The following is an 18,328-nucleotide window of genomic DNA, read 5'->3' on the forward strand; positions in this document are numbered from 1 at the left end:
GAACATCTTTGAAAAACTTAAATTTTTTTTTCTTTTTTTTTTAAAGATTTTCGGACCTATTCCACAGCCGAGTTGTTGCAACCAGGCTCTGATACAACTAAATGTAACACCCCAAACCCGGCCTAGACGATATGACCAGATCTGATGCGCCACATCGAAGCATTCAAAACATTCCGTATTACTTAGTTTGAAAAAAACTTAGTTGGTGTTGTAAAAGGTACTTTTAAAAGTAGGTTAAAGTGAGCGGGCTGCACCGTAGGAAACCAGAAGAAGAGGAGGTGAGTCCGTCGGACTGCTTAAGTACCAAGCTCCCTTCGGATCCAATCCTAGACATGCACACCGCCATTGCCACACTCTAACATCTCGTATAATTTTTTTTGCGAAAACCGTGTGATTATGCCCATCTTAAGAAAATGATTAAGGTTGAAAAACGTTTGCTTAAAATATTTATTCTCTTGGAAAACATTTACTTTGCGGAAACTTTGTGCGTCATCGTGATCTTTTATAAACAAGTAGTTTTTATAAAACAAACCCTAGTGCTAACCAGTTTAATAATCCCCAAAATAAAATTAATAAAAAGAGCGGCCTTATTACAACTTCAAGCACAATAAAAATAATCCAAATTAAATGCTAAACTTATTTAAAATCGGCAATCAAGCTTCATGGCCACTCTGAATCCCTTGACTCCAAGTCCACCAACTAGGGCTCACCTGCAAGGATGGAAGAGGAAGGGTGAGTTTGGGAAAACTCGATGTATACTGAAGCCCATCCAAAGCCCAAATCAGCTCGAGCCCATTGGGCCTAAGCCCTATCTGAGATAACGATACACAGAGAACAAAGCCCTTTTCGAATCACGATAGCAAGGCCTTAGCCCTTTTTAACATAACAAGATGGCCCATAGGCCCGATTCGAGAACATATGTAACAATATCAAGAATGAATGCAAGCCCAACTGGGAGACTACTCAACCCACCAACCGCTACACCGCCTGCACCACCCCTACACTCCATGTGGGGAATATCTCAACCCATCCAACCCTACACTCCACAAAGGGCAAGAACGCAGCTCAATTATCGATCGATTGAGGCAAAGCCTCCAAGACGTGGATGAACCACATTCATTACTTCCTCCATCAATACCCCAATCCCATGCAATGAGATATTAATAAATGCATATCATGTAAAATACAAGATTAATCAATCATGCGGTTTAACCAATTTAAACCCTAGGGGTATTTGGTAATTATGCTCTTTAGGGGTAATTTCGTACTTACGCAACTACACACGTTATTCCAGTAATTCTTAACAATCATATGCAATTTGATTCTCCCATCTAACCGACAGGCTACTTTGCCCACCTCTTGCCCATATTGGTAGTAAGCCCATTGGGCCCGATTTTGGCCCATCGAGGCCCTATTTTCAAGCACGTTGAAACGTCACACAAATTTACTTACCACTTTGCGGTGCTAGATCTAACAATTACTCTATGTCTTGAGAGCATTCGATACTCACAAGCCTATGAAATGTTGGATTTTGGCATTTCGCTTTTTTGAATTGAACTAAGAAAAGGTGTTCTAGTACACACCGATTCATGACGATCGCTACCGAGATCTCTTCGATATCCTACAATTGATTAGCATAGTGCTTATTTACAAACTATAATCACTAAATTCCAAAACTTACTCACCCATGATCGAACCATGTCCCTAAAAGCCTTTGAAACCTTACCTTTTTGTCAAAATCGATAGCTAGCTCCGAATCCGATTGCTCCAATGATTCACGCTTTCAATCCAATACTTAAGAAGACTCTAATCACCGAGAGAAAACATTAGTTACAAGCCCTTAAAGCCTTATGCTCAAATCGACAGCCTCCCTAATTTTTAGGGATTTCGGCTTTTCCTAACATCGCAAAATAAGAACAGATCTGAGATGATAAGTACTTACCCCTTACTCCTACTTTATTTCCACGCAATCTAGTACAGATTTATCCTTAGAAAAATGGTAAAACCCGAATCCAGAAGTTTGAAGAAGTTTCGGCTATAAGCCCCTAAACCTGTGGTACTTTCGGCTTTTGGGTGGTGAAGAAGATGATAATGTGGAACTATAACCTTGAAGTAGAATTGCTGTCAGGTATCTAGGATTAAGAAAAGATAATCGTAGATTTATAAAAACAAAGAACATAGAAGGACCTGGCTTTGAAGAAATCGGCACAAGCAGTGATCACAGGATTTCGGCTTCTATAGATTCGGCAAAAGTATTGATGAATAGCAGGTATGATGAATAGTTTTGAAGTAGAAAAATAGAAGAAGAAGAATAGGGGAGGTGGTAGTTTTGGCTAGAGAGGAAAAAGAGAGGAAAAACAACCCTAAGGTGTTAAAGCAGAAGAAAAACGGCACCACTCAATACCCTAAGTGCTGAAATACCAACCTAATACCCCCTACCGATTTTCCCTCTTCAATTCCCATAATTCGGCCAACTCCTAGCCTCATCCAAATCCCTTAAATCTCTCCCCTTATCCCTCCTTAATCCAAGCATTTAAATTGATCCAACTCTCTTCTAGCAGAATCCACGAACTCCAACACTTACCCTCCCGCACTTAAAAATAAATGCATCTATTTGTCAACACAGGAATCGATCCCATGCCTTCCCCATTGCTCCACACGTCACTTTTCTAGGAGCCTAGTCGTCACCCTTGCCACTTTACCAAGGCTCTTTTGTGATGCAATTTACCCACAACTCTACTTAAGGGCCACTTAGCCGAACCCCTAACTCCTAAGTCTAAAATTCCAAAAATTCAACTGGGTTTTGGCCAACTCATGGGCCTTCCATAAGCCCATTTACTTACTCAAAATATTAATTTCACATCCAAATACAATAATTTAAAGTCTTTATAAAATATTGAAAACCACGAATAAATCCGAAAAATCAGGATGTTACAGGTACATCACTTGACCTTTGCTTCTACGTCAATTAGGCATTTATATCTCCATTGTAATACCCCTAACCTGTATTCGTCGCCAGATTAGGGTTACGGAGTATTACCATACAATCAAAAACATTTAAACATAATATTATTTAATAATTTAATCACATTAGAAACCAACCATATACATACCATCCCTAAATCGCCCTCGAGGCCCTAAAAATATCTTAGAAGCAATTCGAGACCAATTTGAAATCATTTGGAAGTCTAGGAAAAAGTAACAAAAATTTGGAAACAGGGTTCACACGGCCATGTGGCCAAGCCGTGTGCCTCACACAACTGAGACACATGCCCGTGTCTTAGGCCGTGTAACCTTCGAACTAGGGACACACGACCGTGTCACAGCCCGTGCCCTTACCCGTGTAACTCTCTGAGTAAGGTCACACGACCATGTCACACACCCGTGTGCCAGGTCATGTAACTCTTTGAGTTTTCCACATACACATGTGCCAAGCCATGTGTTAGGCCGTATAACAAACTAACTTGCATCCTAAAGAAATCATTAGATGACACACGGTCGTGTCGCCAAGCCATGTGTCTCACACGGTTGAGTCACACACTCGTGTCGACCCAAATTTACCTAAAATTAATCCATTTCAAAACCATGTTATACATAAACATCTAGACCAATAATGCACACTTTCAAAGCACCAAAACCTTTCCTAAACACACATTTATCTTCCATTTCAAGATACTAATTCAACTAACTATGCCATTCAAAGGCACCTTAAATGCATTCAACAACACCTACCTAAACATGTCAATATTACCACATTTCAATCATCAAATCATAATTCAATGCTTACCAAAACATGCCACAAACTTAACCATTATCATTCCATTCCAAACATACCATAAGAGTCATTCAAACATGTATAGTTAGGCAACCAAAATGACACAATTTGACAAGGCATCAAATGGCAGCAAACTAAGATAAGTTCATAACTTATACATGCCAAAACACTAACAAACCATTCATCAAGATAACATTATAAGTCATCCTATACATGTCATCATAAATTTTGGCCAAAATGCTCAAAAATTACCAAAAAGAATTCTGGATAGTATGATAGATCTTTGACGAGCTTCTAACCAAATCGAGCTTCCGATAATCTATAAAACATAAGAAAGAAAATACATAATGAATGCTTTGTAAGCTCATTTAAACATAAAAGCAACTTACCATTTCCAGAATAAATAACATAATTAAAATACAATTCAACACCAATGCCACAAGCTTAGAAATGTCTAACCAACATCAACCACTCACAAATTAGTAAGTTTTTCCATGATATAATGAAATCAACCATATATACAACATCATGTAGTTCATGTTGCCATGATTCAATCCATTTGCATACTTTCCTTTTCGTTCCCGTTTATGCCTGTTGAACTATCTAAAATTTCATCGGATAATCAAGAAAGCTCATACAAAGTGTGCCTTTTACATATAACAGTAACCTTTCCTTTACATCATTACTTACATGAGCTATGAAATGGGTTTGCTGACACGAGCTGTGGGTCAGAATGTAAGCTACACGATGCTATTCACACAAGCTATAGAGAATCCGCAACAAATGCAGGACCTCAGCCATCAGTAAGACATTCAAGACCGACACTCGAAACATGAAATCCTTAATGACATGTCATTCGTATCCTAAGAATTCCTAAGGTACAACCGGGATTCAATATCTTTCATAACATTGATATGTTTATATATCAATTCATTCACATTATAAATAACATAATAACATTCAATTTAAATAACATTTATACGATAATCATTCATACGAACTTACCCCGATGACTAGGGGCATAGAAATTAGGTCAAACTAATCTAAAGCTTTTACTTTGCCTTGTTCTAGGTCCGTACATAGTTTATCTTGATCTAAATAGACAATTTGAATTAATTTAATACTTCTAGTATTCAATTTAATCCACATTTCATATTTATGCAAAATTACTATTTTGCCCCTAACATTTTAACTTTTCACAGTTTAGTCATTAAGCTCGTAATTTGAAATCTAATCATTTTAATCCCTCTTATGGGCTAACCGAATTCTTTATGGAATTATTAAAACCCAAAAAAACCATCATTTCATAAATTTAACTTGAATTTTTACTATTTTTACAAACCAATCCCTAAATGCAAATTTCATCAAAAATCACTTTACAAAACTTGTTTATTTCTAAACAAAGATTCATAATCTATCAATTAATATAAAAAATAATTCAAGAACATTCATGTCATAACTCTCAACCTTTAACAGTTTTATAAATTGATCTCCGGGCTAGCTAGATTAAGTTAAAACGATTACAAAAACATAAAAATCATTAAAAATGGGACTTAAAACCATACCATGCAAATCAACTAAGCTTGACTGAATGTTCTCCTTCTCCAATGGCAATTTTAGGGTTTGAAATTCAAAACGATGAAGACAAGATCTTTTTTTAATGTTTTATTACTTAGTTTTTCTTTTTATTACTAATTTACTAAATTAACCTTAAATAACCATTTAAACTACCATAAAACCTATCCATCATAATCCACTAACTCATTAAATGGTTTATTTACCATTCGAGTCCTTTAATTTAAGGTTTCATAGCCATTTGACCATTTTAACTAATATAACTCAACTTTTGCACATTCTGCGATTTAGTCCTTTTTACTCAATTAACCATGCAAACCTCAAAATTTAATAAAACCTTAATAAAATCCCTTAAACATTAAAATAATAATTTACTCATCAAAATTGTGGTCCTAAAATCATTGTTCCGATATCACTAAAAATGGGCTATTACATCTATTCTACACACTCAATTAGATCAATTAGTACAACCTAAGGCCTGTGTCGGCTTATTGGGTCACAACACCTACAAAATGTGTTAAAAACACTTATTTTTATTAACTTTCTATCTTAAGGCCTAAATACTGAAAACAAAAATTAAAATATTAAATTACTTAGAAAACAAACTTCGTAAGTGTAAAATTAACCATAATTGACGGCATGTCAATTTGCTACTTGAACCAACATATCCATGCAAGAGGAAGAATCAACAAAGGGTGTTTTTTGCAAATGAAAGTGAGAGCCAACATTTCAACAATAGGCTTTTCCGAAATTGAGCATCTCTAAGGTTATGGAAAAGGAGTTATATTAATTTTTATGTGTAATATTATTTTATTATATAATTAGTTGTTTTTAACATGTATTGTGATGTAGTTATACTATTTTAAATAAAGTTTATGATTTTTTTTTGTCTAATTTAAGTGAGATGTTAATAAAACTTTGTTACTCATTTTTTTCCATGTTTGATGTAATAGTTTAATAAATTTGTTAAGCCTAAACCAAATGAATTAAAAAATAAAAATAAATAATACAAATAAAGGTGTTTATGGGTTGAGTAGCCTGTACAACCCGATTAGCCGAATTCAACTTGGATTGAGCTTGGGTTTTATTTTTTCAACTCTGGCTTAATCCGTTTTACTATTTAAAAATTAAAAAAATTAAAAAATATATCATTTATATATTTATATAATTAAATTTAAATAAATTAATTCTTAAGTATTTTTTGACCAGTGAAATAAGGCACTTGGACAAGTTAGGCTCAAGCTTAAGTTTGAAAATTTTTTTAAATTTGGGTCTTAACTTGGCCCAACCTATAAACACCTTTAAATAGAAAGAATTTTAACACTCATAGATGTTAAGGTACAGATTCATTAGTGAATTTATATCTTATGGACCTTGAAACCTATGGATACCAAGGTAACCTTAAAAAATACATATTTTGAACATTTTTAAGAAATAATCTTTAAATTTACAATTTTATATGTGAAAAAAGTCCTTAAGAAAATACAAAAAAAATTAAGCCCTTGTACTAAATTTACACCTAATTAAGCCTATGCCATTAATTAAAATAATCAAATTTAGCCCTTCATTAACAATTTTCATTATTGACCACATTAACTATTAAAATAAATTAACAGACTAATTAGATTTTGACACCTAGCGACTTTTGGTTTAATCTAATATTTTTTCTATAAAAATATTAAAAATTAGAAAAAATATAAAAATCATAACAATAAAAATATTTAAAAAATCATAAATTTTAAAAAATAGAAAAAATATAAAAATTATAAAAATTATTAAATATTAAAAATATGAAAATTGATATAAATTTAAAAATTATAAAAAATATACAAATTATTAAAAATTTAATAATTTATAAAACAAAATAATAAAATTAATAAAACATATTTAAAATTTTATAAAAGCGTATTAAAATTCTATAAAAATCATACACAATTATAAAAAATATTAAAATTAATATAAACTTATAAAATTATAAAAAATTATAAAAACTTGAATTGGACCAGATCGACCAATTGGACCTATTTAGCCGAAATTGACAATGGTGACGGTCAGGAAAAAACCATTAGACTGGTTGACTTGGGAAAATAACAATATTTTTTTAATACTTTTCATGTTTTATTTAATTGAACTGGATTGGTTAGTCAAAATGGCAAATTGGTGGCCTTATCGGTTCGACCATCGGTCCGATTTTAAAAACATTGATTAGAATTTTTTTTTACAAATTATTATTATTATTATTTTAAGAATTCTAATACATTTTTTAAAATAAGTTTATATCATAAAAACCATAAAATCTAATAAATATCGATTTTAGTAAGTTTATATCAATTTTAATAAAACTTATTTAAAATATAAACTTATAATAAGTTTATATCAATTTTATTTTTACAATTTATTAAAATTAATATAAATTTATAAAAAATATAAAATAATTCATAATTTTTTTGCATTTTAATAAGTTTATGTAAATTTTAATATTTTATTTTTATATTTTTAAATTTTTTAAATTTTAATAATTTTTAATCATTTTTATGAGAAAATATTATATTAAACTAGAAATTGTCATATGTCACCATCTAATTAGTTCATCAATTTATTTTAATAGTTAACGTGGTCAATAATCATTAATGAATGGGCTTAATTGATTATTTTAGTTTACGGCAATAGCTTAATTAAGTGTGAATTTAATATAGGGGCTTAATTGGTTTTTGCATTTTCGTTAGTCTTTTTTACATATAAGCCAATTAACAATATACTATTAATAAAACCACTGACTAAATTAGTGTTACGAGTTAACGGATACTAACTTAGTTAAAAATTATAAAATGTATTTTTATAATTAAAATAAGTCATATTATTTGAGAGCATTTTAGTCTTCTCATTTTAACAAAAACCAAGAAAAATATGAATACATTGAGATTTAAACAGCTCTAATTAAATTAGTAAAACCTTAAATATATATATATATATATATACATGTTTTTATTATGTACAATTTACTATCTCCACTAGTTGTACATCTATACTTACTATAAATAAAACTTCTGACTGAGTTGGTGTCGCGGGTTAACCGATTACCAACTCGATTAAAAAATTACAAAAATATCCTACCGTAATTAAAATAAGCCATATTATTCAATGGTATTTTAGTCTTTTCATTTTAACAAAATCAAGAAAAATATATATACAACAAAATTTGAACTAACATAAATTTAATTAATAAAATTTTAAATTTACCTCTCAACCAATTATTTCATTATTTATTATTTTTAAATACACATTATGTTACACATACTGTATTCTAGTTTTAAAAAATTCCTATTAATCCTGTTTGCAATTAAAAAAGAAACTCTTTTACTGAAGTATTGTGGAAACTTAAAAGATACGGTTTTAGATAGTCATAAAGAAAACCAATTAGAAATGGAACAATTAAAGCCCAATCCTTGATTGTAGCCCAGCCCAAAGCAGTCAATTTTCAGTTTGGACTCTCGTTTTTTCTATTTCATTCTCTCATTTATTTTTGCTTGTTATACACTAATTATCAGTAATTAATCTCTGTTTAAGCTTTGTCTAATCCAAATTAAACTACTCTCTCATAATAAGCTATAAATATCCTCCTTTTCAGATACAAACTATTTCATTTTTTTGAAGATGATGTCTCCAAGGCCAATCTCTGAGGTTCGCGGATCGTCTAATTTCAGGTATGTATTAAAACAAAATAAATCTCTCATTCTGTTTTTTTTTTTTCAATTTTCAATTTTATTTTTTAGAACCCTAGTTTTTCTGTTTGGTTTTCTAGAAGAAATGACATTTGTGGAGGAATTTGAAATTTGAATCTTACGTTTATTTGTGGAGTTTAGGTCAACTGCATTTCTTGCCTTCAAAGTGATATGCTATGAAGTTCCGATAAGTTTCTGTTCAAGTTTCCGATTTTCCAGCATTTTCTGGCCAACTCAACAGTGCCCTTACTTTGTTTTAGCGACTAGCGTGTTTAGCATTACTAAACTGAATAATGTCTACCAGTGTTGCGTACTTCTATGTAGTTTATGGGAAATTTTAGCTTAGTTTAGCTAAAGTATTGTTCTAAAAGTCGTAATCATTGAGCTATTAAACTTTTGATAATGATTTTTTGTTAAGAGATTAAAATAAATGTTCTCATATATTTATAAATACTAATAAAATACATTTGAAACACTGTTATATGACTATATGTTCATATACTTGTATATAAATTAATTGTATTATATTTTTGTTTGCTAGATCTTAGATGATTTTGCCATTAATTATTTTTACTTGTAGGCAAACTCCTCTGCAGATAATCCACATTGTTGGGAACTTCTTGAGAATATGGTCAGTTTATTCCATGTATCGGTACCTGACCCAGACTGGAGCTTCAGTGATACTTTTTATCTTCAGTTGTCTGGTTCCCTCATCTATCTTATTTTTACTCTTGCAAAAGCCTTGGAAGGGAAGATCACTCTCAAATACACAGGTCAAGTAGGGTTGCTTCTTTTCCTGAGGAAGATAATAACAATTGGAAGAAAGAGTGCTCACTTGTATCTTTTTCCTTAATTTTTCCTTTTTGAAGTCTCTCTTAATTTTCAGGTGGTTCCTTCTGTAATTAATGGTGCTATAACAGCTTTATATTTCATCTTGTGGGGAAAGGGGCTTAAATCTTGTGGACCACTTAGGTGCGTTTCTGGTGCCTTAAACATTGTTTCTTATTTCTGTTTATGGTTACATGTCTCAAACATGCATAGTTTGGTTAGATTGGGCATATAAGATGGTATTGTATATTTGAAACCTTGTCTGATTTATAAAAACAATGTAATTTGCTATATATTTATTTGTTGAGTTTATGAGAAACCCCTATGCTTTCAACCTCCTATTTATAGGAATCTTGAAAGTTTCTCTTTCCATTTTAATTATTTATATTTGTGCAAAATGCGTAGAAATGTCTTATTGTAGTGCCAAATCTGAAGGTGGAAATGGGGGAGAAAAATCTCTTGCCCTTGCTTGGACAGTTCCAGACATGATCCCTTTTTGATTGTTGTTAGAAAGGTGCAACTTTCACAAATTCTAAACTCCAAGCCTTTTGAAACATTTGTGTCAAAATTTGGCAAGGATGCACTTAATAAGTCGGATTAATTCATCTCCATGGATTACTTAATAGGCCTTATATGATGTTTTTTGGGCTAGATGTTTGATGCAATATCGCGCAATTTTGTTTTAATTTGAACTGTGTGAAAGTTTCTTTTATTGCTGTCTCTGCTACCACTTCCCTGCTACTAAAAGGAAAAAAAGTAAAAATGGAAGTTGTTAACAGCCCAAGAATATTGGATAGTTGTTGCATTAGCCTCTCTATACAATCCCGGGCGTCATAACCTGAACTTAAGATTCATGAGCCTAATGATCTTTCCACCTTTTATAGTGTGTTATGATTGACTCCTAGGTTCTCTTGACCTGATTTTATCCATATGAAGCTTTAAATGGTACCCATGGCTATATTAATTTGCATTTTATTTTTTCTCTAGTGCTATATTGGCGGAATATTCCGGTGCTGTTCTTGGAGTATTATCTGCAGTATTGTATGGTAGAAGAGGCCATCTCTGGAAAAAGGTAAACACATTGAACTACAACGTATAGCTAATTCGACTTTTTTTTTAATTCACGTAAAACAGATTTGTACCTCTGTTTTCTGGGGCTGCCTTACCTTCAGAAGTAGTTGGACGCACATTAGTTTTATTGCTGTATCTGTTTAGAATTGAAATCAGTGGTACCATTAGAAATTAGAATAAAATTTTATATGTGCTCAGCATCAACATTAATGGTTGAAATTTCTGATGATGTCTTTTCTTCTGGTTTCCCAGGTTGGTGGGCTTATTGCAATGTTGGCATCTTTTTATTTCTTATCTCAAGGCTGGGCCTTGGCAACACTTTCTCCATTCTATATCCTCTCATAGGCTTTCCTCAAATCTAGGATGTTACAATGCAATAGGCTAGCTGTTTTGTGTCACCTTATTTGATTTTTCTCTGTAATCTCTAAACAGATGATCTTTTTATTCTTGTTCTGATTATTCTAGTTTGATTTGATAAACTTAACTAAAAAATACCATTCAAAGACAGCCTCGATTCAGAGGTTCAGACTGAACAAGTATTGGGCATGAGTAAAATGATGGTTCCCATCTTGGCTGGAATCTTATCAGCTCTGAGAAGGGTGATTGCAAGGCGAGTTTCACTCAAGGTATTGATGTTAATGCATCTAAAGTTATCTTCTAGCCTTTTTGTCAACTGAAAACCATCAGCTACTAGCCCCCAACCCCCTCAATATTGCAAACTATTTTTTAAAAAGAAAAAAAAAAAAAACTGTTAGATAATTATGTATTGTTGTCATTCTCTGCCTTTAGAATCAACTGAAAAGGCGGCTTCATGCAATAACCATTGCTTCTGCAACTTCTTTTCTATTCCCCGTGGCCATGTGGGACTTAATCATAGTAAGGGTTCTGTTGTTCTATTCATTCTCGTAATTTCATTGAGTATACATGTTTAGTTTCATCTCTCGTATCTTAGCTTGTTTGACAATTTTTGTTCTTTCCTCTGCATCAATTGAACACTTCAGGGATCTTCTGATAGCAATATGGAACTTCCTTTTTCTGCCTGGGCTTTTCTGAGTACAGTTCTTTTTGGAATAATATTGGTATTCTACGTTGACAGCATCGCAGAGGAGAAGTATGACAGTAACTAAAGCAGTTCTATGGTTTTTGTGATCTTTCTAGTTTTGAAGAGCCTGTTGCGTTATTTCGTCAAAATGTTTAGACTTGTGCATATATTATGTGCTAGAACACTCAGTTCTACATTCCCTTTGCATCCTTTTTATCTATTGTAGGTTCTGCATGGTCTAATTCAAGTACTGTTCTTTTTTCTGTTATTTTTGGAAAATAAAAGATGCAAGAGATGTTATTTTGTCAGTGGTAATTTTGCATGGATAACTTCCATTTATTTCAGCTTTAAGCATTTCAACTTAAAACAGTGTAAGACTTATATATAACTGCAACTGCTTCATCTGTTGATAGGTTGCATATGGTTTTCTCTTCTCCAAGACATTTAATGGCAGCTGCAGGATGCATAATTGTCATGGAGATTGCTTACAAAATGGACTTCTCCTTGGCAGGCTTTTTAATTTGTTCCTCAATATTAGGCATTGGTATGTTAACTTCTTCATTTTTCTTGAAGTGAATGAACCATGGATAAAGAAGGGTGCATCTCCTTTGGAGTGTTTTTTTTTTCCCCTTTCGATCAAAATGGCGATGCATTCATCTCTAAACACATAGGAAAGAATTTCATATGGAGGTTTCTTTTTTAAATCATAATTTTTCAAGAAGCTGGATGTTCAAATCTTCACACACAATCGGCATCCTTTCATCTCTACCACATCTTGTTGAATATAGACTATTATGGCTTTGAAAACATATTAGGTGATAAAGAAATCTTATTGTACTTCCCTTATCTCTATTCACTTTTCAATATTTCCCATGAAGGAGCTCGTTTTCATGTTTGTTTTTGCAGTAAAATTTGATTTTCTCAACTCATTGCTGAAATTTCTCGAAAATGCTGCAAAAATCTTCAATGCAAAGCAATAAAAATAAACTCTCCTTGATTTTGGCCCTTGACATGAAACATGTGCAAGTTTACCATAAGCAATGTTTTTGTGCCTAAATTTCAAGAGATCTTATGTTTGATTCTCCCTAAATTTGTAGGGATATATGAGGCAACTACCTTGGAACGTGGTAGGAAAGATTCTCTTCAAAAACCAGAAATATCAAATGGGATGTTGGATGATGAACTTGAGATGCCTTCTCTTCCGACTTAATTTGTGCAATTCTGGTGTGTACATGTCAAACTCCTTGGTCTTTCTATTCCCCGTTTTTATGAAAGCATAATATTGCATGGCTGTGGTTTTGGGTGGGTAGTATGAAGTGACTTTGATCGGTTCATTCTAATACATGAAACTGCTCAATGATGATGTTGGTAGGCAGTAGTTGTTTTCAGTAAAATATTTTGTGTTCTGAATGATGGACTTAAATTTACTAATTCAAAAACAGGGATATAGACTCAGCTAGATATAGTTTGAGACTTAAGTAGCCAGTCAAAGATACTTCTTTGAGTTATTTTCATCAGTTCAAAATGTTTTGGGGGGAGGGGTGAATAATACTTGGCCTCTAAGCTGGTGGATGCATTCACCAAAAAAAACACCCGGGTAGTATTGGAAGAGCATCCGACCATACTTTTGTGGTGGTGAATGGCTTTTGCTGACTGTTCTACCTTTTTTGTGCAGTGACAATCTAGGGTTTACGCATGAACAAGCAATTTTCTTGCAGCATTTATTGTGAAGATGTTGATTTTGTTACCCTTAGTTATTGGGCATGATGGGTAATAAACCTCATTGCTTTAATCAGTTTCCAGCCAGGTACTCCCCCTGCCCACATTCTTTATTTGTCAAAATGGTATAACATGTGAGCCAATCGTTGAACTGATGGTTTGGACCCAAGTGTAGCATTCAACAGGATCCATCGTTGTAAAAGTGTTTCAAATATTACTTATCATTTATAGTTTATAACTACCCGTTCATAGTTTACAACTACCCATCGGCAAGATTATGCTTTGTATTTGTCCTCAAAGGATTCTACGGATCACTTCTACAGCTTACAGTTCAGTTTTTTTATCAACAAAAACTCAAGTGTTAAGAGACTGGTCGTTCTATTTTTATCTCAGACGGCTTTTGCTAATTGAAAAAATTCGGTTCCTTTTGATAGATAAGAGACTTCTGCTTTGAAGTCTGATGTGTTTGGACTTCTGTTTTGGAATTTTCGGACTGTAGGCATTATGGCACGTAAATGCTTAGGTGTAGCTTGGCAAAAAAAAAAAAAAAGAACCTAGGATTTGTATGAATCTGTTTTATGATCTTTATGTGATTGCATTGCTGGTAATACAATCTTCATTCATCTTGATTGATTAGTCATTGGTAACTGCTGGTGACTTTCTTTTCCTGTCGTTTCACTCTTGAGAGATTATCGGAAGAAACTTGAAAAAAAATAAAGGGGGGGTGCTGTTTTACTGGTTACCTAACATATTTGCCTGCCGGCAATAGTAGCGGAATTTGATTAGTTGTGTTTTTATGGTCAAAAATTGAGTTTAAAAATTTATATATTTGTATAAGTGTGGACACGTAATTTATGTTAAAACATTTTATACATTGATCTTTGTTTTTTTACTTATGGTAATGCGCACATATGTTATGAGGCAATAACCTTTCGTATATCTTGTTTGTAAATTGTTACTATATGGTCATATATCTTTCTTCAAATAAACAACTCTATAAGAATGATAATGTTTTATGCCTCACACAATCTCTTGCTAACGAAACATAAATAGTTACCCCTAGTTAAATTTATTATTGTGCTAAGTTTAACAAATGGCTTTAAACTAAGGAAACAAAAACAATAACATAAAAAATGTTGCCCAAACTTAAGTTTCTAATAGGTATAAGATTTTTTCTTAAAAAATAGATATACGTTTTTCTTTTGTTCAAATCTAATATAATATATATATATATGCTATAGAAGGGTTTGGTTTGGCAACCCATAACGCTTCCACGTGGATTTGTGAAGTCAGCTTTCAAAAGGAAATTAACAAATATATATAAAGAGTATTGATCTATGTGGGAATTTATTTCACAATCCTGATTACTCTTGGTTTTGCTAATTCAATTTCTACTAACTCAGTTTTGGAATGTGACATTAAATATGTTACACTATAAATATCATTGGTGAATAAATCCATAAATAGATTCAGGATCTATTCTGCTTGGGTCTTGTCCGATTTACTGTAGTCTAGTCAGTCGCATCTATATGTCTATCTTTTAGGCGTCATTCACTCTAATGCCCAAGACAAGGCATCTTCACAATTGGACTTGATAGACGATATATTAGTCTTTTAATTGGTTTGCTCATTTCTGATTAGATTAAGGACATGTTTAGGTTCATCTACTAATACAATTTGTCTTTCCGTACTATGATCCGACCATGTAATATTGCTTAATATTAGTTAAACATTTAGACAATCAATGAGCAACATTTGTTTCCATTTTGCTTTGCATGCAAAAATCATGTGAAGAAAATTATACAAAATATATTAATCCTAATAAATGAATTTGTTTTATTAATCAATCTGCTCAAAAAATTTACAAGTTATATTGACGAAAATACTACACTTAGGGCACTAGTGTCAAGGGGTTAGACCTTTCGTCTCGTAATCCGTGCAGCCTTAGGCGATTCGCTCGTCCAAACTCACCTAAGTCAGTCTTTACTCAAATGAGGATTCTTTAAGAACTTCTTCAAGGCACCAAATTGAAAAGCAGAAGCGATTTAATGCTAAAAGAAGTAACCAAAAGAAACAACAGAAAGAGCGCTCGCAAAGTGTTTGAGTAAATGCTCTCTATTATCTTATTCACAAAGAATAATGAAACAATGAATGAAATGAGTACAAATGAAGGGGAGGCTCTCTATTTATACTTGAGCTCCCCCAAAACCGACGGTCAAGATGCATTTACATCGACGGACGAGATTAACCATATCCCATGACTTAAGGGATTTACAAGATATGATTGCCTCTATCTTTTAAGATTAGTTACCATAGTTGCCTAAGTTGTCATATCTTTGCTATCGGGCTAACCAGGCTTTTCCAACAGTTCCTTGAATCGGGCCAGCTCTCGTGTGCCAAATGATCCACATCTAAGTAATAGACTTCCATTGGATGCATTTGGTGCGATGGTCACGGGCTTTGAACTCTAACCCGTGACATTCTCCCCCATCCATTCTCACAACGTCCTCGTTGCGACTTTCGAATGGCACTGACTTGATTCGCCTCGATCTCGTCTTGACGCCTTAGCTTTTCCCTTCCTTCGAGACTTCTACCTCAGCTTCCGTCGCTTCTTAACTCGAGCCGTCCTACTCGTTTGTACATCTCGACGACAATGAGTTATGTCACTCCTTTTCCCACATTCTAACTCCTCTCGAACAGAATCCTCGTGATTCACAACAATTGGCTTCGCTTTGCCCACAGTCTCTCGGCCTCCTTGGTCAAGAACTTCGAAAAGGCCCCTACGTTCTTGTTAAGTTAACAAGTTAGAATGCAACACACTATCAGAGTGTTCGGGATGTACCTTTGTATTTACTCGGGTCAACTGTCTTACATGCATCACTTCTTTTTCCTTAAAGTCTGATGCACCACCCACCTCTTCCATAGGTGGAAGCCTTATCGATGACTCGGCCAACTCCGACGCTTCGCTCGACTTGAGCCTCATTGGTCTAGCTTCACTATTTTCATCGCAACTTCTTCCTCTAAGTTTGATGACACACTCACATCTTCCTTGGGTGGAAGCCCCTTCGACTACTCACCATGCTCGGACATTGCCTTTTCTTTGACTACGGCTTACTTTGGACAGTTTCGCAACTCATGCGAACTACGGCACAAAAAGCACTTTACTCGCTTCTTTTTGTTTTTATTTACCCTCTTGGCTTCGGCATTTCCCTTGTGCGAACCAAGCTTCTTGGGCTCCTTGTTTCTCCATCGTTCCCTTCAATGACAGACTTGCTCCTCTTTACCCTCTTGGCTTCGACTTTTCCCTTGCTCAAACCAAGCTTCTTAGGTTTCTTGTCTACTCCACCGTTCCCATCGATGATAGACTTTCTCGGACACTTCGGTAACCTATGCGGACAATGACACAAGAAGCACTCCACTGGCTTCTTCTCACTTTCAGCCTCCTTGGCTTCGACACCCCTTGCGCTTGAACCAAGTCCCAAGGCCTTATTTACCGACTTTTCTTAAGCGCAGATTTTCTCAAACATTTCTTTAACATGTGTGGACCGTCGCAGAGAAAGCATTTCAGCTTGTCCCTTTTCCTCTTGGGTTTCTTCTTCCCAACTCATGGTTTCCCATTACCACTATTGTCGCCATTATCATTGCCATCATCCTTGTCTTCCTTGTGATTCCCTTCACATACACCCCTTTCTTCAAACTTGGAAGACCTAAGCTTGTCTTTCCCTAGACCAAGCTTAACCACGGATTCCGCTACCATCATGGCTTCTGATAGCTTTTGGACACCTCTTTGTTCCTCCTCCTGTCTGACCCACAACTTTAATCCCTCTTGAAAAGCAAGCAATGTTTCTTTCTCGGTCACATCTGAAACTTGGAGCATGAGTTCCTTGAACTCTCAAACATACTCCCCCAGTGTGCCCTATTGCGTTATCCCTTGCAGTTTTTCCTGAACTTTTTCCTCGATAAACTCTGGGTAAAACTATCCCTTCAACTCACATTGAAACCCTTGCCACATTCCAATCTCACATTGCCTTTTATCTATGGTCTTACCTCGCCACCATAAAAGCATAATATCAGTAAGAAATAATGAAGCAGTATTTACTTTACTCGCATCATCCACGATGCCTTTGGGACAGAAGTAGTTTTCCATCATCCATAAGAAATTATCCACATTACATGCAGACCTTGAACCCCATAAACTCTTTCGACTTCGGGACATACTCGTTACTGAGTGCTGTACTTGACACTCCTTCCCTCACCGCTGCTCGACACAAGGCCAGCTCTCCCTCGAGCTCCTCCATTCTTGTGCTTAAAGCCAGCGTCGTGGCCATTATTTCCTCCTTCAAAGCCATCATCATAGCCTCAAAAGCATCGTTCCTGTCCGACAGTTTATCCTTATGTAAATCAAACAACTCATTTACCTTATCCATGGTCGAATTAAGAGACATATTTACATAGTCTCTGGACTGTTCCTTCCAGTTGTCTATGTGACCCTCGATCCCATCGAGTGCCTTCTTTACGTCCTTCATGAATCTCTCGAGTTTACCCACACGTTCCTCTACTGCTGACAGCATCTCCCTCAAAAACTTTTTCGCCCAC

The 18,328-nt window shown here is 34.2% G+C and overlaps 1 protein-coding gene across 1 annotated transcript; it reads left to right on the top strand.

Annotated features, from left to right (window-relative positions):
* Positions 1-8,863: 8,863 nt before the first annotated feature.
* Positions 8,864-14,170, top strand: LOC108477025 (uncharacterized). The gene is made up of 11 exons (XM_017779436.2): positions 8,864-9,054; positions 9,653-9,845; positions 9,959-10,044; positions 10,888-10,972; positions 11,224-11,302; positions 11,467-11,597; positions 11,761-11,847; positions 11,973-12,082; positions 12,427-12,557; positions 13,111-13,237; positions 13,689-14,170. The coding sequence occupies exons 1-10, from the start codon at positions 9,005-9,007 to the stop codon at positions 13,221-13,223; spliced, it is 1,065 nt and encodes a 354-aa protein (XP_017634925.1). The 5' UTR covers positions 8,864-9,004; the 3' UTR covers positions 13,224-13,237; positions 13,689-14,170.
* Positions 14,171-18,328: the final 4,158 nt, after the last annotated feature.

This window comes from Gossypium arboreum, chromosome 12 (genome assembly GCF_025698485.1).
Source record: "Gossypium arboreum isolate Shixiya-1 chromosome 12, ASM2569848v2, whole genome shotgun sequence".
In the NCBI taxonomy this organism is placed as follows: Eukaryota; Viridiplantae; Streptophyta; class Magnoliopsida; order Malvales; family Malvaceae; genus Gossypium; species Gossypium arboreum.

Excerpts from the sequence above, each read along its gene's own strand:
- LOC108477025 (XM_017779436.2), top strand. The coding sequence starts at position 9,005 with ATGATGTCTCCAAGGCCAATCTCTGAGGTTCGCGGATCGTCTAATTTC. Across the intron at positions 11,598-11,760 it reads CAAGGCGAGTTTCACTCAAG|AATCAACTGAAAAGGCGGCT; the intron begins GTATTGATGTTA and ends CTCTGCCTTTAG. Across the intron at positions 12,083-12,426 it reads GACAGCATCGCAGAGGAGAA|GTTGCATATGGTTTTCTCTT; the intron begins GTATGACAGTAA and ends ATCTGTTGATAG.